The 25,873-nt window shown below is 60.9% G+C and overlaps 2 protein-coding genes across 6 annotated transcripts in view; both read left to right on the top strand.

The window, feature by feature from the left end:
- Window positions 1–10,158, top strand: part of HIPK1 (homeodomain interacting protein kinase 1) — a 30,705-nt gene extending 20,547 nt beyond the window's left edge. For 3 of the 5 annotated variants that reach the window (XM_090025886.1, XM_090025888.1, XM_090025885.1), the window contains 6 exons: window positions 2,466–2,608; window positions 2,980–3,162; window positions 3,479–3,694; window positions 4,004–4,242; window positions 4,621–4,757; window positions 5,292–10,158. In XM_090025886.1, coding sequence (XP_089882012.1) covers window positions 2,466–2,608; window positions 2,980–3,162; window positions 3,479–3,694; window positions 4,004–4,242; window positions 4,621–4,757; window positions 5,292–5,777 — 1,404 coding nt within the window. In that variant the 3' untranslated portion in view covers window positions 5,778–10,158. The remainder of the gene's footprint in view (window positions 1–2,465; window positions 2,609–2,979; window positions 3,163–3,478; window positions 3,695–4,003; window positions 4,243–4,620; window positions 4,758–5,291) is intronic. The other 2 variants (XM_090025889.1, XM_090025887.1) reach the window with 1 other exon arrangement.
- Window positions 10,159–17,670: 7,512 nt separating this feature from the next.
- Window positions 17,671–19,795, top strand: OLFML3 (olfactomedin like 3). Its single transcript, XM_090025903.1, has 3 exons — window positions 17,671–17,829; window positions 18,061–18,346; window positions 18,744–19,795. The coding sequence occupies exons 1-3, from the start codon at window positions 17,722–17,724 to the stop codon at window positions 19,526–19,528; spliced, it is 1,179 nt and encodes a 392-aa protein (XP_089882029.1). The 5' UTR covers window positions 17,671–17,721; the 3' UTR covers window positions 19,529–19,795.
- The last annotated feature ends 6,078 nt before the right edge of the window (window positions 19,796–25,873 follow it).

The following is a 25,873-nucleotide window of genomic DNA, read 5'->3' as shown; positions in this document are numbered from 1 at the left end:
AATGTTCTAAAGCTTCTTTGCGTGTAGAAAAGTTGCAGGTGATTAAGATCAGGCTAAAACCACTAAGAATAGCAAATGCTTTTTAATTTATTGCTTCAGCAGTCAAGATCTCGTACCCCTCCTTGAACAAGAACAATCATTCTCTGGCCTTTCATTATCTAAAACCAATCCCAGGCAGCTTGCATCATCCAGATAAAGATGTTGCTCCCCACAGATGCTTTAGTTCTTACTGCATTTTGTGGTTGAAATTAAAGGTGAGCTCTAGCTTCTAAAAAGGCAACAGTTTCTCAGGCTAGTTCACATTGAGCAAAACAGTGATTTGAAAGGGTCTGTGGGGAGATGAGAGCAGCTGTTTTCTGAAACTGTACGCTTTCAAAATTGCCTCCCTCTGAATGTATCTGGTGTCTGCATCAGAGCTGACCCTGCAGGTGCCACAAGTCAATCGATGTAAAACCCCAGAATCAGATCAGTGAAGCTTATTGAAACATTGCAATGCACTTGAAGTCGTGGTGTCCTCACATGTCTTTCAGAGCACACTCCATCTCCGACATGAACCATTTTGTCTTTTGTGGCTTTAAAGTGATACTTTATGAGTATTGTTTTTCTTCCAAGCTGGAGACCGCTTCTGGCCAGAGCCAGGCCCTGGTTGAGGCTAGTGATTAAAACTGCCTGTAAGAGCCTTTGTCACCAGCTGTAGCACAGATTGCCCCTCATTTCTGAGGATGGGCAGGCTGGGGAGTGGGTTCTGGGAAATCCCAGCTGCCTGTGCTAAAAGGCCCAAGGGATCGTGTCTCCTTCCCCCCCTTTTTGCTCTCTGCCATTGGGCTGACACCCCAGCTCTCAGAGAGGCAGCCACCACTGCCGCAGAGCACGGGCCACCATCAGCCAGAGCGACTTGTCCAGGAGGGCCTTTGGGTTTCTGAGCCAACAGGCAGATTAGACCCGTTTTTCTGTCTTTGTGTGGAGGACCTGGCTCAACACTCCCCTGCGCAGTGGTAGGAGGCCAGAGCCATCTGTCTTCAGACTGTGAGCCCGGGTTGTGAGTTTCTCCAGAGACTTGAACGTTTCCGTGGGGCTGTCTGCAGCCTCTGCCCGAGCTGCTCACCTGTAGTGCTTCTGACACTTCTCCCCTCGCTGCTTCACCTAAGTTTGCATTAGCCATTTGCTCAGCTTTGCATATTTTTGTCCTTCCTCTGTCAAAACAGTTCGTCGCTTGGAAGGCCCGATTTCTGCCTCCCGTTGGGAATTTAGATCTTGCTCTGTATTAAACTCTCTGCTTTGTCTTGTGCAGGTGTTGGCTTTTGGAAAGACGCATGGTGTGACTTTTAACATATTTCTCTTTTTTTTTATTATTCCGCTTACGTTGGCAGAGGTGTTAGCCGTTCTCTGCTCGCAGGCTTCTTGTTTGGAACCCGTCTTGTAGCACGTGGGTCTGTTCCTTGCAGAAACGTTTTGTTTAAAGCAGCCTGTGTTTACGGTTTTGCAGTTTAAACTGCAAGAAACAGAACCATGTGTGTTCAGCACCCTGGGAGATGTTGTACTGCAGAGTGCCATTTGGCATGGACATGTCTACATGTCACCAGTGTCGAGGGAAAAGCCAGGGCCCCTGAGCTCAAAGCGTGTGCGCGTGGGGTGGGATCTGACATAAGACCAAGTGCCTTTTGCTAGGCTAGTTTTTTTTATGCAGTGACCGTTGACACCCTGCACAAGTAGTTGAATGCGAGTGGGGGCAGTGCTATATTTATAACCAAGCAGTAATTCCCGGCTCATGTCACACTGCATGGTAGCAAAATGACGATGCTTTCAAGAGAGGTTGCAGGCTCCAGGTACTCCGTGGAGCCGGCCCTTTCTTTTACCGCTGTCAGTCCCAGTTTTGTTTCATTTTTTGACACGTCTTCCTCATAGTTTCTGAAAGCTTGGTCCAGCCCCTCCTTGAGATCTGGTCTGGGGGGATATGGGCTGTCCTGCCTTTCTGCCCGCTGCAGGATGGGTTATGGAGAGGGTTTTGCTTTCCTGCAGTGAGCACTGTGAAGGAGAAGCTGACTGGGCAAAGCTGCGCCCCCCCCCGAAGCAAAAGCCCTTCAATGCACTGCATGCAAAACTGTCCCAGGCACAGCTGTTTGGGAACAGTGGCCTCAGAGGTGCTAAGCAGAAATGATTCCTAGTATGTAGGTCAGGATCCCCTCCCCGCTTCTTGGCACCCTTTCTGCAGTACAATATGGACACCGCCCTTCTCCCCAGGTGACACCTGTGATATCTGAAGTGGACAGACGGGCTGGGGAAGCTTGTGTCTCTGGTTTTCTCGTTCCCTTCCATAGTGAGGCCCTTTGAGGAAGTGCAGTCTGTGCCTTTGTCTGCAAGTTAACACGCTGCGCAGTTGACCCTATTGTTTCGAACGAGTCTTTTCTCTCCTCTCAGTGGAGTGGAGCTTTGTTGAGCCCCTTTGTCCATTTGCTGTTTTGCAGCAGGCCTGGCCTGGAGGCACCCAGCAGATCCTGCTCCCTTCCACCTGGCAGCAGCTTCCAGGAGTTGCTCTGCACAACTCCGTACAGCCCACCGCTGTGATTCCAGAAACAATCGGCAGCAACCAGCAGCTGGCAGACTGGAGGTAAGGGGCCTGGTTAATGCAGAGGCTGGTTCTGAGCCCCTGAAAGGGCTGGAATAACATTAAGGGACAAGCTTGTCCTTTGCTGCCAGCTTTCCGTGTCACCTGAGCCCGAAACCTGCCAGTGCCGCCTCTGTCAGGGGTGCGGCAGCCGCTGATGTGTGACCAAACACATTTCCCCCTGCCCTAGCAGGCTTGTTAGCAGGCGGTTGCTCTTTTGCGGATCCAGTAGAAGCTTGAGCTGCTGAACGACCACAGACCCCAACTAGAAACTCCCGCCCCACACCTCTGTACCGCACGACAGGTTCAGACGCGCACAGCCCGGGGGGCTTGCAGAGTGGCCGCAGTGCTGGAGTCTGTCTCTCTGCCCCTAGGAATGCACACTCCCATGGAAACCAGTACAGCACCATCATGCAGCAGCCCTCCTTGCTGACCAACCACGTCACCCTCGCCACGACCCAGCCTCTGAATGTCGGAGTCGCTCATGTTGTCAGGCCGCAGCAGAGCAGCAACTTGCCAGTAAAGAAGAACAAGCAGCCAGCCCAGAGCACAGCAAAGTAAGGCTTCCCCTCCGCTGCCCCCAGTCCCCTGTGAGGGGTATGCAGAAGGCACCCTGCAGCCCCTGAGTCCCATGTCAACAAAGGTGTGACCTGTACCCATTTCTAGTTTGCTACTGCTGTGTAAAAGGATATGAGCAGCTAAGGGCTGTGGGCCAAAATCCTTGTTGAGCTGCCTCAGTGCCAGGCCCTCCGCTATCTGTCTCTAAGCAGCAGTTCAGTGCATGGCAAAAAAAAGTTTCTAGGGGCTACTGTGGTATCCACTGTGACTTGGCCACTGACCCGCACTTCTGTTCATCCCCGTGGCTCCCTGCAGGCCCAGTGCGACCCTGGAGGCGATGCCATCCCAGGTGTACTCGCTGATTGGGAGCAGCCCCCTTCGCACTGCCTCTTCCTCCTCCAACACACTCGTTTCGGTGCCGGAGCAGCACCAACCTATCGTGATCCCCGACACTCCCAGCCCGCCTGTCAGTGTCATCACCATCCGCAGCGACACCGATGAGGAAGAGGACAGCAAGTACAAGCCTGCCAGGTAGTGACTTTAGCCTGGCAGCCAGTGCCCTGAGCATGGCTCAGCCAGCGCCCTCCCATCTTGGGGCCTGTGGAGCACTAATGGGAGGGGATGTGCTAGGGTGGGAAGGGCCCTGCTGCTAGTCTGGCCAGGCAGCGCTGTGCAGAACCCCTGCCAGCCTTCGCTTGCTTCCACATCACCGGTAAGTAGACTAAGCAGAAAGGCTGTGCAGAAGGATGGCACAAAGCGTCTGGCTCAAGCATGCTCCCTGGATAGGCCTTGCAAGGCCGTGCAGGTGGAGTTCAACCCTTTGGTGCTTCCTCCCCTTAGCTTGGGCATGAAGCAACGCTCCAACGTCATCAGCTATGTCACTGTTAATGACTCCCCGGATTCGGACTCCTCCCTGAACAGCCCGTATACTGCAGACCCGCTCTCCACGCTCCGAAGTGCAGGAAACGCACTGGAGCTGCCCAGCAGGGGAGCAGCTGATAGCTCCAGCTCTCGCACCATCATCATGCCTCCTCTGAAGACACAGCTGAATGACTGCATTGTGGCCACCCAGGCCTCAGGTAAGTACGCTGTGCATCCAGTGCCTGCCCCTCCCTGCCGTGCTGCCAGCAACCTGCGCTATCTCCACTCCTTTCCTGCCCACTACGTCTCAGGTCATGAGCGGCTTTCCCATCGTGATGGCTGCTGCTTTTGGGCTGTGGAAACCTCAGTTCATTTTCAGTGTCTCAGAATAGACTGTTTCGACAAAGCTGTTGGCTGTATTTCCCAGGTCTCTGTAAACGTGCCCACAGGTTATTTGTTCGCCTGAGCGTGAAACTGTAACTAGAGAAGTCAGCGTGTAACCCAGGAGCCTGTGCTGGTTTAAGATGCACGAGCTGGTAAAACAATTTCTTAACTGTGGCAGGGAGGAAATGGACTAAGCTGCTGGTGTTTTTCAGGCATCCTCAGCAGCACCAGTAAGACCAAGCCAGTGGCGTCGGTGAGCGGGCAAGCGTCCGGATGCTGCATAACGCCGACGGGGTACCGACCACACCGCGTGCTGAACAACGGCGTGCAGCCGCTCAACCTCAGCCAGGTGAGCAAGGGTCCGGCCCTGCCTGCTGGCTTCTCTGCTCGCGCTCGGCTGGTTCCATCGCGGCACCAAGGCTTGGCAGTGGGGAGCCCTGCTTTGGAAGCACTGCCTTGGGCCGGGTCACAGCCACGCTTTTGGGAGCTTTTGAGCCGAGCGGGGAGTCCCGTCCTAGGGCCCTTCTATGTGGGACAGACCACGTTCCCTCTTCGGGGAGAGGAGTTACTGGGCGATGGGCAGCTCGTCCCATCGCCCAGCCATTCTGCATAGGAGGACTTGGTCCAAGCCTGCTTTGCTTCACTTCTGCCCTCAGTGGCAGCTGCTGCCTTGGGTCCTCCTGACCGCCTTTCTAGTCTCAGGAAGTCAAACAAAACTCCAGCTCCCAGACTCCGTGCACTAGCATGAGCTGGGGACAAGTACACAAAGCCCGCTGCTGCCAGCACCGGTCGATCGCATGCTGCATCTCGGTCTCGCAGACGCCGAGGGCCTGGGAGGGCTGTGCAGGAGCCCTCTCATGACTCCTACTCTCTCCCTCTGCAGAACCAGCAGACGACAGTGTTGGCCTCACAAGAGAGAAGCGGGAACCCGGCCCCACGCAGACAGCAAGCCTATGTTGCCCCACTCCCATCGACGATTTCTCAGGCTCCCTACGCCTTCCAGCACAGCAGCCCCGTGCACCCCCACCTGGCGGCAGCGACAGCCAGCACACACCTTCCCAGCCAGCCGCACATGTACACCTATGCGCCCACCACCGCTGCCACGCTGGGCTCTACCAACTCCATCGCTCATCTCTTCTCCCCTCAGGGCTCCTCGCGGCACACGACCTATGCCGCCCACCCTAGCACTCTCGTCCACCAGGTCCCGGTGAGTGTCGGCCCTAGCCTGCTGACATCTGCAAATGTCCCGCCTGCCCAGTACCAACACCAGTTTGCTACCCAGTCCTATATTGGTGCTTCCCGCGGATCTGCTATTTACACTGGATACCCGCTGAGCCCCACAAAGATCAGCCAGTACTCGTACCTGTAACCCCTGCGCTCCCTCTGGTTTGTGGGGCTCGGGTTACTGTTGCTAGCCCCCTTGGGGTACAGCTGTCCTTGGCAATAGGCCTGCCTGGCTGAAGGAGGATTTCAGGTGACATTTCTCTGGTGTTGACTGTGCTGTTGTGGTCACCCCATGCCTGGTCGTGCTTGAAAGGGTCCCTGACTGGGGGTTTGGTCGCTGACCGGGCAGCACCCTTTGTTACCAGTTAAAGGGGCACTGGCTAAGATTTTAAGCTTTCACTTTTTATAGATGCTTTTAAAAGGTCCCAGTCCCACCTATTTAAAGCTATTCTGTTGTTATGCTAATCAGAGGGGAAATGGAAATCAATGTCTTTATAGGCAAATGCTGATTTTTTTTAACTCATAATTTATACAAAGACTAGCAGATTATATTTTAGCAGCTTGCACAAATCCATATTGCCACTAAAAATGTAATGCACATTTATGTCAGTATGTTGCTAGAGCAGAGTTTAAAATTGAGTGGAATATTTTGCAGTTTGTTCTGTAGCTCACTTGCTTACTAGCAGATCGCCATTCCTGCAAAGCCCTTATATGTCCTTGTTTGGCCCTACCTGGAGTTTCCGTTTATTTTCTGCTCGGTATAAGGGTACGGTAGAGGCAGCTACCTTATACTAGCACCGTAATATTCAGCAGTCAGTTTGACCCATAACATCGCTGCTTTGTTTTCCTGGAAAGGCTGTGTTTCGCTAGTGCAGCTGAGTCTTGATCACTGCCGAAGCCATTCGGCTACGTTTTTCAGTTACGTGCAAGAGCCCATGTGCTTTGCCAGAACGCGTCTTCTTCTGGTGAGAACGAGTTGCTGTGCTGCTCTGCTCTCCCAAGTTGGATTTCTCTGGTGCACCAGGCACTGCCCTAGCATGGAGCCAGATTCCTTTCCCAGAAGCACAGGGCTTTTCTCTGTTCCGGTTTTCTTTATCGTTTTCCTCGTATGATTCATTTAGGAGGGAGTTGAACAATCTGAAATACGATGAAACATCAGTGTATCAATGTGTACAGCTTTTTATACTCCTGTGAGCATATCATCCTGGGTATGCCGACAGCTAACTTCAAAGCGCTCTTATTAAGACTTGTATACAGTAAGTGCATGTAGGAATTGCAAAAAAAATCCAGATTTTAAAGTTTATTACTGAATTTCAAACTATTTTAGAAGTTTTGTATTGGTGGTGTTTTAATATTTTACATAAAAAGAAATATGTACATATTGATTAGAAAAAAATATAACAAGCAAAACTTCCTGCTAACCCCAAATGTTCTGTCTTTGTAATCAAAATGTGTAGTGATTATACTTGAACTCTGTACTTAGTGTTTGTCTAATTCTTTAAACGTTCCTGGGGATGAAATTGATGTATCCTTTGTATTTAAACCAAAATGAATTGATACATGTTGGAATGTATGTGAAATAATGCAATCGTTAGAGCTCATCACTGTAGCACTGAGAGAGAGAAGTGGAGCCTCATGAGAGACAAGGATACCTTCTGATTTGTTTTGCACAGGTATGTGTGATGAAGAGTTGTTTGGTGTGTCCCCTTATTGTAGTGCCTTAAATGATGATGTAGTGTGAATAGAGTTTACAGTGAGCTTGCCTTATGAGGGACCAGCAAGCCCCCGTCGAATTGAAGCAATTCACTAAGCTTATCACAGCAAGAATAGCAGTCTGTTGCATAGATGCAGTGTTGTCCGTTTAACGCTAACACAAACAGCGACGTTTTTGTTGAGAGTGAAGCGCCGGTTCCTTAAAGCTTTTCCTTGAAATGGCACATATACTGTTAGCCGTCTGTCGATGCATTCGCATAGGGTAGTGTCAGGACCGCCTTGGAATATTTAGTCTGATGTTGCGGAAGTGATGAAGGGTGTGCAATCACTTTTTATTAGATTCAGTGCGGCATTACCTTCCCCCGTGTGTCTAGCAGACATTCCTCGTAAAATATTGCTAGCTCGGTGATAGGATGTTTATACCAAAGAGAGCCTGCTGTAAAGCACATCGCGTAACAGTACCTTTGCAGACTTTTGTAATGCTACTGCTGCTGTTGGGAATGTGTATCAGCCGTCGCACTGGCGTGTGAGGAAGTCCTCGGTTGAGGTAACCGGTGTGGTTTTTAAATGACACTTTGTTTCCTTGACTCCCTCAAAGTAGGGTTTATTTCTTGACCTTCAGTATCTTGTCTCAATGGCTAGTAAACTGGCTTAAGCCAGTGGTCTTACTGCAGCAATAAGAGGTTTTGGCGACCTTGAAACCCAGTTTATGTTCTATCTGTATGGAAAACAGGCTAGGTCTCTTGACCGGTTTGTGACAAGGAGTTGTCCAGAGGTGCCGCTTTCAGGTCTGAAAATCCACGTTGTTGGGATAGGAAGATCTAGGCTGGCCTGGTGCTGAGCAGCTGTAGACGGCTTGGCGTTTTCTACAGGAAGAGGAGTAGGCGCTCTGGCACGACAGCAGCGGTTAGAGACCTCGCGGACCCGGAGTCCTTGTTTAGCGTCGTCGTAGTCACCGTGCGCCTGTAGATGCGAGTGAGGATAAGCGAGCGACCTGCGTGTTTCACATTGTTGGCGTTAACGATGCTTTGTTGCTGTAACACGATCAGCACGTGTTTTACTTGGTTTCCATGCGACATGGCTTGTGTGGAGTACTTTCCCTAGAGATACCTCTTGGATACAGAGTTGTGCCTTTCCATCCAAAGGCAGACTGAATCCAGCACCTGGCTGTGATGAAAACCTTTTACCCAGTGTCACAGACAGCACGCTAAGGCAGCTTAGTGACAGCCCCCAAAAAAGCTCCCCCCAAAAGAGGAAAGAGCCGCAGACCTCTAGAAGAACTGCCCAGCTGCGGGGAAACGGTGGGAGGAAGACGGGGCACGGGCCGGCCTGCGGCGCCAGCCCAGCCTGGTGCAGCTGCTTCCGCTGGCTGCTTCTGCCCTGCAGCGGTTGCCCCTGAATGAACCGGGCACGTTGCTGAGTTCCCCGCGTAGCTACTGCAGGCTGGGGGCAGGCAGACAGCACGGTCGCACCACTTTGTGCTACGCTGCGGGAAAGCCCCCCTCCTTTTAAAGGGGTCTCACCGTTTCCCTTAAACAGCTGAAGCCAAATTTATCCACTAGGTATATTCTGATCTTTTCCACAGATTCACCTGTTCCCACTGGAAAAGGAGGGGTAGATGGGAAGTGCATTGATGAGATGTGACAGGCCCTGTTTAAAACAAGGCCTTGGCAATGGCTACATCAGATTTACACTGTGATATGCGCCATCAAAAACAAAGGCTGCTTGGGCCAGCCTGCGGCCTCCTCCCTGGGTTTCTAGGGCTGGCCCGAAGCATCCTGCCCATTCCAGCCTATCCTAGAGTTTCTGCTCTAAGGACGCGCATCCTTTCTCCCTGCGCAGATCCAGCTCGTCTGGGCGCAGATCAAGGGAAGCATTAAAGAAAGAAATCCCCTCATTCTCACGGCTGGCGTGTGCATTCTCTGTCAATGAACGTGCTGTTCCTGAATAGAAACCGAAGGCTTTCCTGACACTTTGGTTGTATTCTGGAAAGTCTGCCACAGGCGGAGCTCGGGATTCCTCTTCTGAATGTTCAGTGACTCTGGTCCCGCCTGGGTTTATCCTTTTGATTCAGACATGGTGTTACGTGGGAGTCGTCCCCACTAGCTGACTTGCGTTCACAGCCGTACTACCCACTGCAGAAGCGACTTCCGAGCTGCTTAGCCCCCAGTTGACTGATGCAGTAAGTTACCTCTGATTCAGCCATTTTTTTAGTTCACAAAACTCAATTGCTTCTAAATGACAGGATTGGCACAGCCCTGCTTTCTTTTTTATTTAAACTTATGAATGGTGCCGCATGTCTACATGGTTGTTTGTTTGTTGCTAAACTTTATATAATGTGTGATTTCAGATTCAGCTTGAAATATATCTATCTCACTACATGTAGCAGTACATTATATGTAATGTTAGTATTTCTGCTTGAATCCTTGATATTGCAATGAAATTCCTACTTTATTAAATGTATTTGATATGCTAGTTACAGTGTGAAATTTAACTTTCTTTTATGGTTGTGCTCTTCCTTTTTACAAGCCGCTAGATACAGGTCGTTTCTGACAATTACTGATCTATGTTTGTATTGCTGATGTACTTAGGGGATATGTATAAATCATTTTAACAAAAGAAATAGATATTTAAAAATTTAATACTAACTATATGGGAAAAGGGTCCATTGTGAAAACATAGTTTATCTTTGGATTCAATGTTTGTCTTTGGTTTTACAAAGTAGCTTGTATTTTAAGTATTTTCTACATAACATGGTAAAAATGTAGAACAATTGCAATGCATCAATAAAAGGGTTAATTTTCTGTACTCTACTCAATGCCTATTCCTGACTCTCTGCAAAAAGAAAGACTTGAGCCCACCTGGGGTAGATCTGAGCAGGGCCCCTCTGAAGGGCGACAGCCGAACCGAATGCTTTGCCCCCAGCACGCGTTCGGGTTGTTCCGCCCCAACCACGTTCTGAGCTACGACGTGAGCAGATCCAGGGGCGAGACCCGGGTGCGCTGTCTGAGACTAGGAGCACTGGCCAGAGAGGAGCAGGCAGGTCCTGGAGCAGTGGGATTCCCACAGATGTTGCTCTGGACTGTGCCCATGACCCGTCCTGGCCAGAACCGGCCTCCCACTCACCACCATGCGTCTGGGCCCCTCTTCTTGATTCTCCCCCTTGCCAAAGCCGTGCCAGCAGCGCCGGGGTGCCAGGCCAGCAGGCCCCGGGCATGTGAAATGATGCCCCGGAAGGGTCAGCTCCAAGGACCAGGCCTTAGGCAAGAGTCACCCAGGCACGTCCCCGGTGCCCACCCTCCCGCGTGAGGCAGCGAGCGAGGTGCGAGCCAGGGACACAGCGCCCCTTCTCTGCAGGGCTCCCAGGGCCAGGGCATTGCACCTGCTGTCTCAGGAAGGGAACAAAGCCCTTTCACCCTGGTCCCCTCCCTCCTCCTGTGAACCTCCTGGCTGCTGCCAGCGCCCGGCAGCTCAAGAGGCAAGCTGCACGTGTCCTGCTACAGGCTGGAGGCCAGAGAGCTGCAGGCGGGTCTGCCGTGTGCGGCCGTGATCCAGCGCAGGGCTGGGGACCTGTCCAGAGGGCAGAGGAGCTTGCGTGCAGCCCCCGGGCTCAGAGGCCCCCGCACAGCCGAAGCAAGGCTCGCCTCCCGGTGGAGGGCGTCCCACAGCGGGGGCCCCGGCCTGCCCCTCGCGCAGCTCCTGCGCGTCTTCGCACGGCGCAAGCTCGTTGGGGCGGTGAGTGGCGTCCTGGGCACAGCGCGGTGCCCCTGTACGAGGCCTGCAGCCCTGGGGTGCTGGTCCAGGTATTGCCCAGGGGCCGCCCGGCTCGTGGCCCTTTGCCTTTTGGGGCCCCAGAGGCAGTGGCCTCCCCCACGCTGGTTAACTGGTGAAAGCCGGGCCCAGAGGACACTGGCCCTGCCTGACAGCACGGGGCCCGCGGCCTTCCCAGGGCTCCCGTTGCAGTGGGGCAGCGCGTGTGCGTGTGCGTGTGCGTGTGCGTGTGCGCAGGGAAAGAGTCAAGGGGCCCAGAAGTGAGGGTCTAAGCCAGCTGCATCCTGTGGTGCATGGTGCAGGGCCTCACCCTGTGGATGTTCTGGGCCTGGGTTCAAGTCCAGGTCTCTCCCCTTTTGTGGGGAGGCGCCTTCGTCTTGCAATGGAGGGGCCCGGCGGGTGCGTGTCAAGGGGCCCAGGCCCGGAATTGCTTTCAGCTCTCCCCAGTGGTCTGGTGGGGAGGGTGCCACCCTAGGTGGCAAGGCTGGTCGGTTCAAGCCCTCCCCAGTGACTGGAGCCCTTGGGTCTCTCAGTCTGCAGTGATTGCCTGTGGCTAGGTGCAGACAAGGAAGCTGAGAGGGGGGTGTGTATGTGTGGTAGCAGCAGCAAGTAGGGGAAAGCAGGACTGGGTGAGGAGGTTGGGGTAGGAAAGGGGGGAGGGGCAGCAGAAGAAGATGAATGGCAAGAGGAGGAAAAGGCTCTTTTTCTACTTGTGCAGCAAAATTTTCATTTCCTCACCCTACCTACCACTTTTCAGCCCCCCCCCCCCCCCACCCCCCATTTCCCACCCAACCCCAGCCCCACCCCACCCCACTTCTCACTCCCACAACCCACCTTCCACCACACAACCTCCTTGTGTGCACTTGGCCACAGGGCTCCAGTCACTCAGGGGGCTTGAACCCACCACCTTTGCCACCTAGGGTAGCACCCTCCCCACCAGACCACTGGGGAGAGCTGAAAGCAATTCCGGGCCTGGGCCCCTTGACACGCACCCGCCGGGCCCCTCCATTGCAAGACGAAGGCGCCTCCCCACAAAAGGGGAGAGACCTGGACTGGAACCCAGGCCCAGAACATCCACGGGGTGAGGCCCTGCACCATGCACCACAGGACAGGGCTGGCTCAGGCCCTCACTTCTGGGCCCCTTGACACGCCCGGGCTGGGCCAAGCCAAGCCCTTCTATTCCAGGAGGACGGCACCTCCCCACAAAAGGGGAGAGACCCGGGCCTGAACCCAAGTCCATGAGGAGAGGCCCTGCACCGCGCCCCCGTGCACTGGCTGCTGTGGGGGTGGGCTGCACCACACCCCTGGCCTGGCCTGCCCTCTCCCCCTGCCTGGCAGGCCCCCCTTCCGCCGCGCCGGGGAACCAGGCGGCTCCTGCAGCAACGACCGGCCCGACCCGCGCGCAGCCCTGTCCCCTCGGCCCGGCTCGGGCACACGCGGGGCTGCCGGGGCAGGCGGCAGCTGTGTCAGGGCTCCGCAGTGCCCGGGGGGGGGGGGGGGGGGAGACAGTTACGTCGCCGGGCGCAGCCCCGCAACAGCCCCCGGGCTGGAGGGCCCCGCGCTACGGCCCGGCCCGGCCCCCGGCCTTGCCTCCTCCCGCCTCCGCGCCTCCCGCCTGGGGCCTCCCCGGCCCGGGCCCGCAGCAGCGCTCGTGCTCGGCGCCAGGCCTGTGGAGACCACCCGGCTCCGGCGCCCCCGGCGCGGGGCTCTACCGCGCATGCTCGGGCTGCGCCCTTGACTGACGGCGGCGAGCCCCGCCCCCGGCCAGGCGCGGGCTGCCCCCCCGGGCTGCGGGTGTGCGGGCGGGAGCCGGGCGCGCCGCGGCGGGGGAGGCGGGGCGGGGGCTCGGGGAGGCGCTGCCTGCGCCCGGGCCGGGCCGGGGCCTCCATCGCCTCGTGCCGGGCGGCAGCGCCGGAGCCGGGTCGTCTCCACAGGCCCGGCGCCGAGCACGAGCGCTGCTGCGGCCCCGGGGGGAGGAGGCGAAGCCGGGGCTGGGCCGGGCCGTAGCGCGGGGGGGGGCTGTGCCCCGCGACGTAACTGTCTCCCCGGGCACGGCCGCCTGCCCTGGCAGCCCCGCGTGTGCCCGAGCCGGGCTCCGGCGCCGGGTGCCCGCGGGTCGGGCCCGTCGTCGCTGCAGGTTTCAGCAGCAGGAGCCGCCCGGTTCCCCGGCGCGGCGGAGAAGAGGGGCCCTGCCGGGCAGGGGAGCCCCGCTCGCAGTGAAGCCCCCCGCCCCGGCCAGCACGGGCCGTATAGAGACCATGCTGGCGGGGAGCATCCCAGCGCAGTGCGGCTCCGGGGCCCGTGCCACTGCCCCCGGCCCTGGGGCCAGCGGGGCCCGGCTGCCCCGGGGCTCCCTTGCAATGGGCCCGGTGCACGGTGCAGGTGGCGGGTCAAGGGGCCAGGAGGAGAGGGGCTGCCAGAGCTGGCTGGCGGTGCAGGGTGGTGGAGCGCTGCTGTGGGTTTCAGTTCTGCTGCTGATATGCTGACCCTTTTAAGCCCCAGGGCGGGGGCCTGGTGCCTGTTTGCTTGTAGGGCAGGTGGCGAGGCGGGTCGAGAGACACGCGGGAAGGGCTGCGGTCAGGCTGGCCCATTAGCAGGGTGGCTCGGGACATTGCCGCTGGGGGCAGGGGCTGCGGGTTCAAGTCTCTGCAAGGCTTGAGTCCTCTGGCCCCAACTAGTACGCAACCGACTTCCCCTCCCGCGCTTGCCTAACAGCTGGTGCTCAGAGGTGATCCTGGTTGAAAGCCGGAGGGGACTTGGAGCTGTAGCCCATTTGGATATGTCCTGAGCCACCCGGTGTCTGCCGGGTTGTTTTTGGGGTGCAGGGGCAGAAAAAATGCAAAAAAATTTTCAAAAACAACCTCATGTTCTTCTTCCAGCCCCTGTCCACAGGCACCCACTGAGTAGCAAAGGGCCTGAGAGCTCCAGTCACTGGGGGGCCTTGAACCCACCACCTTTGCCACCTAGGGTGGCACCCTCCCCACCAGACCACTGGGGAAAGCTGAAAGCAGTTCCGGGCCTGGGCCCCTTGATGCGCACGGGCCGGGGCCCTCCACTGCAAGAGGACGGTGCCTCCCCACAAAAGGGGAGAGACCTGGACCTGAACCCAGGCCCCACACCGTGCACCACAGGCCCTGGCTGGCTCAGGCCCTCACTTCTGGGCCCCTTGACTCTTTCCCTGCGCACACACACTGACCCCACTGCAAGGGGAGCCCCGGGAAGGCCGCGGGCCCTGGCGGCCAAGGCCCCGCGCTGTCAGGCAGGGCCCGTGGGTCGGACTGCACGGGACAGCGTCCTCCGGGCCCGGCTTTCGCTCTTGCTTGCCCAGCCGCTGCGGGCCAGGGGCCATCGCATTTGCCGCGCCGAGAGGACTCGTTCCAGCCGCCCGGGCTCGAGTCCGGAGATGTTGAGCTGGAGCCCGGGCGCTCTGCCTTAGTTTCCAGGCACGGGACCTGCCCGGAAAGAGCGAAGCTGCACGGCACGTCCCCGTGGGCTGCGGGGAACGGTGCGGGGACCGCCGCGGGGTCCCAGCTCCTGTGCGACCCCAGCCAAGGGGTGCAGACAAGGGGGTCGGAGGCCTCCAGGCACAAGGGAATCCGGCCCCAGCCCGCGCTCCGCAGCACCGGGCCTCGCGGGGCCCCCGGCTCTCGGGGAGACCCGGGGTGGGGGGCAGCAGAGGCCTCGGGCTGCCCTCGGGAGCTGGACAGCCGTGTCCTGCAGAGCGCGGACTCGGGGCAGGCCACCGGCCCACATACCCTCCCCGGGGCCCGGCTCAGACCAAGGTCCAGCGCCGGGCAGTACCCGGAGGGAGCAGCCCCCGGGCGCCTGGCCCCGTGGGGGGGTCACCGCGCGGGGCCCAGGAGCCGCGCGAGGGGCAGGCCAGGCCCCGCCACGGGACGCCCCCGCCGCCCTGCGCTGGGGCACGGCCTTGCTCCGGCCGGGGCCGCTGAGCCCGGGGACCGGCGCCCCCCCCCCCCCCGAGCTCCGCTGCCCTCCTGGCGGCCCCCCGTGCTGGATCCCGTCCCCTGCAGCCCCCCCCCCCCCCCCAGCCCGGGCCTGCGCCGAGAGCCCGCGACTGCTCCCCGCAGAGCGCCGGCCCCGGGGGCGCTTGGCCGGGCACAGCCGGGCTCGCCGGGGGGAGCCGCTGCCCCGCACGAGGTGCCCCCGGGGGGGGGGGGGGGGCAGCCCGCGCCTGGCCGGGGGCGGGAGGGGCTCGCTCCCGGCCGTCCCGCCTCTCGGGCGGGGCCTCGCGAGCACGAGGCGGGCCGGGGGCGGCTCCGGCACGATTGCCCCCCCCCCCTCCCCGCCGGGCTCGTGCTGCGAGCGCAGGGCGCACGCGCCGTGTTTCCTGGCCCCGCCGCCCCGGCACTCGGCGCTGCGGTGCCGTCGGGTGCCGGTCTCGCCGGGCTGCCCCCGGGAGCGGAAGGAGCGGGCAGCAGGGGCTGGGGTCACGCAGGATGGGGATGGAGTGGCGGCGGGAATCCAGAGCCCAGCTCTGCTCGTCCGCCGCGGAGCCCCTTCCCGCGCCCCTGCGATCCTGGTGCCCTGGGGCTGCTCCGAGCCGGCTCCCCCGGGGCCCGCGCAGGGAGCGAGCGCACGTGCTAAGGGCAAGGCCTCTGTGGGGCGGTAGCCAGACCACGCAGCCCCACGGGCGCCGGCAGCCAGGCCCGCGGAGAGCCCCAGCTCTGCCCCCGCGCAGCTGGCGGGGGCGCGGGCTCCCCCGGCGGCGGGAGACGGCCGGGCCGGGCAGCGCGCCCCAGCACGGGCCTGCCGCCGTGGCCCAGCTACGGGCACTAGGTGGCGTGCACGGCTTTCGGCTCAGGCGCGGCGGCGGGCCCCAGGCCGCCCGTGTGCACGCGGCTGCGCGCCCCGCGCACCCCGCGCCGGGGCACAGGCCGCGGGCAGCGGGCAGGAGCCCCGTGCGGAGTCCGTCCAGCTCCCCCGAAGCGCAGCAGCCGCAGCGCGGGGCGGGCACGGCGGGGCCCGAGCCCGCTGGGGTGCCAGCAGGAGCCGGCGTCGCATCGAGCAAGGCAGAGGGTTGTCTCTGCTGGGCTTTCATAGTCTCTAGGGTCGGAAGGGACCCAGCAGATCATCGAGTCCGACCCCCCGCCACGGCAGGGAAGAGCACTGGGGTCAGACGACCCCGGCAAGGTGTTCATCTGACATCCTCTTCAAGACCCCCAGGGTAGGAGCCAGTACCACTTCTCCTGGAAGCTGGGTCCAGGCCCTAGCCGCCCTGACGTGAAGTCGCGCCTCCTGATATCTGACCTAACCCTACCCCCTGCCAGCTTGTGAGCGTTATTCCTGGTCACTCCTGGCGGTGCTCGGGGGAACAGGGACTCCCCCAGTGCCTGCTGATCCCCCCTGACTAGTTTATAACAGGCCACTAGATCCCCCCTCAGCCGTCTCTTGCGGAGGCTGAACAGGTTCAGGTCCCGTCGCCTCTCCTCGTAGGGCCTGCCCTGCTGCCCCCCGATCATACGCGCGGGCCATGAGCCGGGGCGGCCGCACGGGCCAGGCACCAACGCGCCGTCACGCCTCCCCCCGTGGCCCAGGCCCGTGCAGGCGCGCACAGCTCGGCGCAGCTCGCTGGGCTCCCTCCCACCAGGCTGCGCCTGCCCTGCCAACACGCTGTGCTGAGCGGGGCCGCTGGCGCGGGGCCTGGCTGTCGAGCCGAGACCCTGGCCCACGCCAGCTCCCCTCTGTTCCCGGCGCCTCAGCCCCCCCCGCCGGCTGTGTTCGCACACCTGGTTGTGTTTAGCTCCTCTCAGGGAGGCGGGGAGCTGGAAACCAGCCCGGGGAGGAACCCGCCTGCCTCTTCCTGCAAAGCCTGCGGGTGCTGGCACCTCGTCCAGGCACTGCAGGGCCCGCTGGCGATGCTGAGGGGCTGGGGCAGCCGGCCATGGGGCCAGGCCCGTCCTCACGAGGAGCCGTGCCGCACTGGCAGCCCCTGCGCCAGGGCTGGGCCTGGGGCAGCCTGGGCTCTCGGTGCTGCTTCTTGACCTGTGACCTGACCCAACCATGACCCCTCACCTCGGTCCTGTCCTGTGTCTGCCTGTGCGCAGGCCCGACTCCTTGGGCTGGGGCTGCCTGTGTGTGCACCACCCGCCCAGCACGCAGGCCCTGGCTTGGGCAGGCTTGCCGAGTACCGGAGCACCCGCCACAGCACGTGCCCTCACGGGAGCCTGAGCCCCACATGGCAACCAGCGGGCGCGAACAGCCCGTCTGCTTGGGCAGCGCGGGGACGGCATCGCTCTGGAGCCACGGGTGCAGGGGCATTGGAGCCTGTGCCCAGGCTGCTCAGCAAGCCCGCAGCAGAGCTGAGGCCCATGGGGAGCACTGCGCTCTGTGCCCAGCCGGTCCCCAAGCCCTGGGCACGCGCTGCAGCTGAACCCCACGGAGCTGGCCCGCTCCCCTGGGCTGCGCAGCAGCACGACCTGCCCCCGCGCCCTGAGCAGGAAAGGGTTAAGGTGCTTGGCGCTGGGCCCACGTTGGAGCCATCTGGATTTGATCAGCAAGGAAGGCGGCCGCGTCCCTCCCCCCGCGACTGTCCAAGCATTCCAGAGCGCTGAGCTGGGGCCGCGCAGACGCTGCCTGGCCCGGCCATGGCGCCCCGGCTCTGCCTGCTCCTCGGCGCGCTCCTGGCGGGCGCGCTGGATGCCCAGCAGCAGCAGTTCATGGAGTACATGGAGAGGCGGCTGGCCGTGCTAGAGGTGCGTGCCCCTGGCTGATGCCGCCCTGCCCTGCACCTGCCCGCGGACCCGGCTCCATAGCGCAGAGCACGCGCTGCAGGGCAGCTTCACGCTGCCGCGCTCCCGCCGGGACCCGGTCACAGGGGAATGCACGTGGGGGCTGCAGGGGCAGGGGGTTGCAACTCTGGTGCTGGGGGCATCACAGGGGTGCTGTGGGCAGCAGGGGTCCAACGTGTCCCCCACTGCCCCCAGGAGCGAATTGCGCAGTGGCACGACCAGAGCAGCCGCTACTCCACTGAGCTGCGTGACTTCAAGAACCAGGTGATCACCATGATGGAGAACATGGAGAAGGAGCGGGAGCGGTTGCACACCGAGGTGGAGACGACGGCGGTGCGCGTGGAGCGCCTGGAGCGCGAGGTGGACTACCTCGAGACGCAGAACCCCGCGCCGCCCTGCGTGGAGGTGGACGAGAAGCTGGTGGAGAACCAGGTGGCCACCGCCAAGCAGCGGAAGAACGAGAAGTACGACAAGCTGACAGGTGAGCCGGGCTTGGGGGCAGGCAAGCGGCTTGGGGCAGGGACTGCAGGGCCCTGATCCCTGCTGCATCATGCTGCCATCGCAGTGCTTGCCATCCGCCCCGCGCTCGGGCCTGCCTCCTGCCCACGACGCGGTATAGCGCCCAGACTGCCCCGCTGCCACGGCTCTGCCCCAAGGTCCTGCTGGCAGAGCCACTGGGGAGCGAGTGGGTGCGAGCCCCTGGTTAGCAAGCCGCTGGCGGGAGAAGCACGGGGTCCGTGGGGCCCCATGCCCGCGGCTCCTCTGCTACCACCAGCCGCTCACCCCGGCGGGCTTCCCTGCTGGGAGATGGCGGCTGCCCTCGGTGCGCATACGGGCCACGGGCAGGCCGTGCTTCAGGGCTCCCTGTGCTCTTGCAGACTGCAGCGATACCATCTCCCAGGTCAAGGCCATGAAGATCCTGAAGCGGTTCGGCAGCACCGCCGGGCTCTGGACCAAGGATCCTGTGGGGACCTCGGAGAAGATCTACGTCTTTGACGGCACGGCCAACGACACAGTCTACGTGTTCCCCCGCATGAGGGAGTTCACGCTCTTCTCCGCCACGCGCAAGGCGGCACGGATCAAGCTGCCGCACCCCTGGGTGGGCACGGGGCACCTGGTGTACGGCGGGCACCTCTACTACATCCGGCAGCACGGCACCTTCCAGGTCATCAAGTTCAACCTGGCCAACAAGACCATCGTGGACAGCTCTGTGTTCCCGGCCGAGGAGCAGATCCCCGTGTTTGGCCTCTCTGCCTTCAACTACATCGACGTGGTGGCCGACGAGGAGGGGCTCTGGGCCATCTACGCCACGAAGGAGAACGAGAAGAACATCTGCTTGGCCAAGCTGGACCCTCACTCGCTGGACATCGAGCAGATGTGGGATACGCCGTGCCCCCGGGAGAACGCCGAGAGCGCCTTCGTGGTGTGCGGGACCCTCTACGTGGTGTACAACACGCGGCTGCCCAGCCGCTCCCGCGTGCAGTGCGTCTTCGACGTCAGCGGCACCCTGAGTTCGGAGGACGCCTCCCTGGTCTACTTCCCCAAGCGCTACGGCTCCCACTCCAGCATGAAGTACAACCCCAAGGAGAGGCACATCTACGCCTGGGACGACGGCTACCAGATCATCTACCGCATGGAGATGAAGAAGAAAACGGAGGTCTGAGGGGCTGGGCCTGGCCAGGGACCTCTGCCCACCTGCAGGCTCTGCGCTGAGCGTCGGGCGCCTCATCCCTGCCAGGATCCCGTGGTGAAACGCCCCCAGCCCCCCTGCCTTTGCCCACGTCTCCGGGGTAGTGTTGCCCCCCGCAGACGCGGCAGATGCCGAGAGCAGCCTGGCAGCGGGAAGGCTGTGCGGGGAGCGCTGCTGGAGCCGGCCTGCGGCCCCTGCCAGCCAGGGCGGCGGTGTAATAAAGGGCTTTCCGCTCCTGTAGCTCGCCCGCGTGTTCCCTGCATCCCCGGCCGGGGGTCGGGGGTCTCCTCGCTGCCCCGTGGCACGGCTGCCGGCAGCCTGGCGCAGCGCTCTGCCCGAGGGCGTTTCAGCTGCCCCCGTGGCGCAGTGCTCCAGACTGGGAGACTGAGCCCCGTGCCGCCTGGTGAGCATGGCTGGGCGCTGGGCCACCCAGACCCCTTCCCTGCGCACGTCCGGAGACGGGAGCTCCATGTTTTGCATCGAGCCGCAGCGATGGGCGGAAGGGCCCAGCGGGGATTAGGGCCTGGGCTCGGCTCCATCAGGAAACCGGGCTTGGATGGTGGGGACGGAGGTTCACGGGGAGGCCGTGGGCAGGGGGATTGCGCAAGGCTGAGTGGGGGGGAGAGCGGGAGGCGATCCAAGCCGCAGCTCCCCCGGAGAGGCCCAGCCGGGCCTGGCTTGGAGCAGGGAGCCGTCAAGCAGGGGAACGGGCTGCGCGAGTGAGCGCGAGGGGCCAGGCTGCCAGGGGCTGCCACGCGCTGCTGCGGGCTCGGGGCTCTGTCTGCACCAGGACCTGCGGCCCCTGCCCCAGGTACAAGCGGAGGCCGGGGGAGGGCTGCGGAGCTGCACGCACGCCTGCCGCAGCCAGGGCCAGGGGCTCTCTGACACCCGCGGGGAAGTCTCTTGCCCTTGCGGGGCCCTTACCCGAGGCGCCTGTTGCAGCCCTAGGACCACAGCCAGACAGAGCCTCGCCTGGCCCAGGTGCTGGACACGCGGTCCCATTCCCCACGTGGGCAGGCCCCACAGGGCTGCTCCGAGCGGGTGGCGCTGGAAATGGCCCCTCTCGTGATGGAGCGTGTCTGGGTCGTGCAGTCCCTGGCCAGGAGGCCCTGATGGTGCTCAGCTCCAGCGCTCGCTGCTGATGAGAGCCAGGTTTCTAATTCTCACGAGCGTCACGCGCCAGGGCGCTGCGCACCGTGCCGGCGTCCCACGCCTCCTTGGCTTCACAGGCGACAAAGCGGCAGGATATATCTGGGGGACGGCCGCACGGTGCCCTGCAAATGGCCCGTGGGTGACGCTGGGAGGGAGCGGGTGCCCGGCTCGAGCAGCTCGCGGTGGTCGGCACTGCCCTATGTGCTGCAGCCCCCACCACGGCCCCGGTTGTGAATCTCCCTTTGCCCCCGAGCCACGAGCCCATGACGCAGGGCCGGTCCCTGGCTGCTGGAGCCACGCTCCGTGCTGGAGAGGCCAAGGCTCGTGCTAAGGACACCTTCCTCCCCATGCTAAGCCAGGCAGGGCCGTGGCTCTGGTGGGCTTGTATACGGCTCCTCTCTGCTTGGCCTCTCTGCCCTTCCCACCTGACGGAGGCACGTGGCCCCTGCCTGCTCCACAGAGGGCTGGAGCCCGTGCAGCACCTTTGACACTTGGGAGATGTGCACATCTGGAAGCACTTGTGTACACACAGGCCCGGAGAGCATCACGGGAGCACAGCTGGAAGGGGCGGCCACGACTGCGGCAGAGCAGGGCTGGGAGCATTGCTGCAGGGGGCAGACCCGGTGCACAGCCATGGCCCAGAGGATGTCCGAGCAGGGGCCAAGCACGGCACCAGCTCTCTTCCTGCTCGGGCACGGACTTGCTGCCTGCCCCAGAGCAGCCCACCAGCCCAGAGCCAGGCACGCGGCGCCGGGTCCGGCCCAGTGCCCAGCACGACTGGGCCAGCGCTACCCAGGACGGGGGAACCAACCTCCACGCACCAGTCTGCACAGCCAGAGGCCCCCCCACGGCAAGCGCCTGTTTCATCCTAACCAGTCAGTTTGCACAGACTCAGCAGGCGCCTGCACACGCGTGTATCCGACCTTCGGGGTGCGCCCAGCCGCCCGGTCCAGGTAAGACGTAACTGTACGCGGGAGCCCCGGGGAACAAAGCCAGCCGCAGCCGCTGGTCTGCGGGCAAGTCGGCTCCCAGGCACGCGGAGGGAGTCGCGAGGGGCCCCCAGGCTCCTGGCAGTCAAGCCTGGCTCTTCCCAGCCCCTCTCAGCCCTATGCCAGAGCCGCGGGTCATCGGCCCAGCTCTCCGCACGGTGAGGCCTCCGGGGCAGATAGTCCGACAGGCTCTGGCTGGTCGGGTGTCCGTGGTGCCCACACTTGGCCCTGCACCTCCAGCCTGCCCCCACGGTACTCAGCGCCTCCGCCCGCCTGGCCCTGGTGCTCCTCCCCCACGAGGGAGAGGCACAAAGCCAAGGGCCACTGAGCTCAGCCTGTCCAGGAGGGTGACCTGCACCGCGCCTGCCCCATAGTACGGCGCAAACCCCGGAAGGTCACCACCAAAGCCCAGGTCAAAGCCGTGCCTGAGGTCGAGGCCTCGCGCCAAGCTGCGCGGGCTTCTGCCCTCGTGCCGGTGTCGGCGCTCCCCAGCCAGCCCCTCACATGTGCCTGCGCCCTCCCGGGACAGGCGGCCGCTCGTGTCAGCACGGAGGGAGACTGCTGCCGGCGCGAGCAGGTTGTGCTGGAGCTGGAGCCCGGGAGCGCGGGCGTTCCCCGGGGACGCATGGCAGCCCAAATGGATCCTGACACTGCAAGAGGCGTCCCCGCAGCGGCTGTCGGCGCTGGTCAAGGCTGCAAACGCTGAAGCTCCTGGACAGCTGGGCCACACGGCTCCTCCAGCAAACCGTCTGGAGACCTAGTAGCTGCCCCGAGGAGCCCCGCTCTCCCTGGCCGGGGCGGGCGCTTGGTGCGTGCAGGGGAGCAGGAACAGACGCTGCCCCATCACGGGGACTCGCCTCTAGCCTCCGCCAGTGACCCCCAAGCTCGGGTCACTCATTACCCCCGGCCCCCCCACGCCCTGTTCCCAGCGTCTGCCCTCACCCCCGTCTGACCGGCGCTGCCGTGGGCGCTGCCAGCTGCGTGGCTCCCCCCCTGGGCCAGGCAGCTCCTCCGCCTGCACCGCTTCGCCAGGCCCATTCAAGGCAGCTGTTTCTGAGCGTTTGCGAGGTAGGTCCAGGGCAGCAGTCTGCCATGGCTGCGAGGACAGAGACGAGCAGCAAGGAACAAGCGACGTCCCCTTGTTTCGAAGCCTCTGCCGCGTGCACACGTGAGCTCAAGCCGCCTCCTGAGCTGCCAGCGCTTGCTCCTTGTTCCCTGGGCCTGCCTGGGTCCGGCTGGCGTGGGGCGGCGTGGCTCACGCGCTTCCCCGTGTGAGACGTCGAAGGGGCTGCGGGGCAGAGCGTGGACAGCAGTGCCGCGACGTGCCCGCGGTCTCTCCAGGTGCTGTACCTGTCCGGTTGCCATGCCAACAGAGCCCTACTACATCCCCTCATAAGCGCGTGCTGGTGTGCAACTGCCGACATGGCATTAGTGGGAATTACAGAAAATTGCTATTTTCCAGCTGAAAAACCCTCCTCAAACAGGGCTGTGGGGAGGCGGAGGCGAGGACCAGGGCGCGGCTCTCTGCCCTGAGGACACAAGCAGCGCCTTCTCCAGCCCTGCTTGTGGGGTCGCAGGGGCGTGCTCCCGTGCTGGGAGCCCAGCGGGTCTCAGCCGGCTCCTGCCCGGGCCTGCCGCCCGGTGCCTGCACGCTGGGGGAGGCGCGAAGTGGTGCCCGGGGCGTGCCCAGGGCTGAGGCATGCCCCTGCCCATCCCATGCCCCTAACGGGCTCTTCCTGGGCTGCTGAGCCCAGCCGGCTTCCTGCACCTCGGGGCCGCTTCTGGAGCCAGTGAGGGACCGGCACGCACAGCCCAGCACAGGGCACCCAGACCCTCGCTGCGCATCCCCCAGAGCCAGAGCCAGACCGGTTGCTCGCTCGCACATTAAGTGACAAGTAACATTTGTGGGGCGCGGGGCTGGTGCTCTCCCCCAGCGCTGCCTGGAGCAGCCTCCATCACTCTCAGCCATGCAGGGAGGGTTCATCTGGCACAGACACTTCGGGACGCTAAAGCGAAGTGGAGCAGCAGCTGCAATTCCTGATGGGCTTTGAGAGCACAGCACTTATCCGGCACTTCACGTCTTCAAAGCGCTTTCCAAACATCATCTAATTCATTCCCACAATAACTCTGCGAGGCAGGGGAGGCCCATCCGCCTCTGCTGACAAACACTCATAACAAAAGTTGTGCCGTGTTCGAGCTCTTTGAAGCCTGTGGGGCTCTCACCAGTGGCCTGGCTCTGAAGCAGCACCGAGCTAAGCAACCTCCACGCGCCCACCACTGGGGCAATGTGGAAACCCCTGCCAAAGGGGTCGCGGGGAAGTGGCCTGGTGGGAAGGGGATGAGGCTGCACTGCTGCTTGGTGCCAGGTGGGTGCTGGTGCCTGGGCCTCTTGGCACCGTCTCCTTTCCAGGCTGAGGAGGGGCCGGGACCCGCTCAGCCATCTGCAGCCGGGAGCTCCGGGTGGGATCCTCTGCCCCTGCCCTGGAGCAGCCAGGCCTCAGGCCTGGGTACCGCATCAATACGTCAGTCCCATTAGCTGGCAGGGGGTCAGTACACTTCTGAGGTGTCTGAGCATGTCACAGCCTCAGCTGCCTTGTTGTGGGCATACATCAGCTATAAACCAGAGTGATAAAATCCATGGCCCTTCTGGTGGCTCTGACAATTATCACTAAGTGTCCCTGTGCTGTGTCCCTGCACCAGCCAGGGCTTTGACAGCCTCTGAGCGCTGGTCACACACTTGGCTGCGGTCATTTTTTTATTCCGTTACAAGGGAGTTCCCACCTTAATTCAATATGACAGAACACTGTAAAGGACAAGAGAAAACTGACAGGAAACGTGCTTGAATTGCCTTCCCGGAGAACGATCCACAAAGGCACAAGAGCCGCGGCGTTCATGAAAGAGACACAACGACAAAGGTTCAAAGTGCGGGGATTATTATTCAGAGCGAGCGTGTTCCCACCCAGCGCAGGATGAAAGCACACGCCGGCTTCCCGCATCAACAGGCAGCTCCTGGCAGCTTGCTCCCAGGGTCCCCGATCCGCATTACCCTCAGTCCACTTGATTCTCCTCCCGCGTGTCACCACAGTTGTTTTTGTGGCACATTCTGCAAATGCTACTCTCATGCCCTGTTGATTTTAATCAGTTTAATTTTTCTGCTGCAAATATTTATAAGGGCCTCATAGGAAAACCAAGAGCGTGTTGCTGCTCAGGGCGGACAGGACGTGGCACCGCGCTGGCTGCTTGCTCCACAGGACAAGGGGATGCTCCCCATCCAAGACAACCCGGGTGCCCCAGACAGAGGGCAGGGGCCTCAGAGCCAGTGCCCCCCTGGTCCAGGGGCCCTTCCAGCAGACAGGTGCAGGGCAGCTCTTCATATCAGGGCAAAACGTGCCCCGGAGCAGAAGGGCATCTCACACCTGGCCTTTGCCCCTCCTGCCAGGGGAAGGGGAGTAGTTTTGCAAAGCCTGCACTTTACAGGAACGTTATCACTTGCAGTAATGACAAGTATGTGATGCGACTGCTCCAGCTGAGTCTATTTTCCTTATGGTGCTGCAGCTCTGATTACTTTAATTGCCAAATATTTTATCTCTTTAATAAGAGCCTGTATAAGTAATAATCCCTTTCATCTCTGCCTCTCCTGTAACTGCTTCCCTTTGGAAGGCTCTCTGATAAAATACATTGAGAAGTTATTGATGTCAGAAGCAGGGGAAACGAAGGCAAGTTCTTCCAGGGCTATTTTTCTCTTGCCTTTGTCTGATTTCCAAGCATCTTGGCTTTTCTTTCTCTGTTCCTTTTCACAGCTCTCAGAAGCTCACTGATGGAGTGAAACGGCCTTGCGTACCACATTAGAAGCAAGGGAAGGGAAATTAGAAGTAGGCAAGTTAAACAAGTGTCTTACAAAGATGCTATTGTAGTGAAACAAGAATGGGGGATAATTTCTTGGTTTAATTCTTTCTTAATGGCTGGTTGGCAAGTATAATCACAGGCTTTTAGCTTCAAATAGGTATTTCTGCCCACGTAACATCTGGCTGAGCTCTAACTCATCACACACGAATTACAAGGCAGCAGTGCAGTCGATCAGGGCTTTCTGGAGCAGAAGTAGGAGGACACTCCAGTTCAAGATGATCTGGTAGGTGTCAGAAGACAGACAGTCTTGGCAGCAGCCTGTGCCCAGTCC

The sequence above is a fragment of the Crocodylus siamensis genome, chromosome 13, assembly GCF_052110815.1.
Source record: "Crocodylus siamensis isolate JL-2025a chromosome 13, ASM5211081v1, whole genome shotgun sequence".
NCBI classification, from domain to species: Eukaryota; Metazoa; Chordata; order Crocodylia; family Crocodylidae; genus Crocodylus; species Crocodylus siamensis.
Note: the sequence above shows the minus strand (reverse complement) of the source record. Positions and strands in the feature narration are given on the sequence as shown.

Coding starts and splice junctions, on each gene's coding strand:
- OLFML3 (XM_090025903.1), top strand. CDS start 17,722: ATGGCGCCCCGGCTCTGCCTGCTCCTCGGCGCGCTCCTGGCGGGCGCG. Junction 17,830..18,060: donor GGCGGCTGGCCGTGCTAGAG/GTGCGTGCCCCT, acceptor CACTGCCCCCAG/GAGCGAATTGCGCAGTGGCA. Junction 18,347..18,743: donor GAAGTACGACAAGCTGACAG/GTGAGCCGGGCT, acceptor GTGCTCTTGCAG/ACTGCAGCGATACCATCTCC.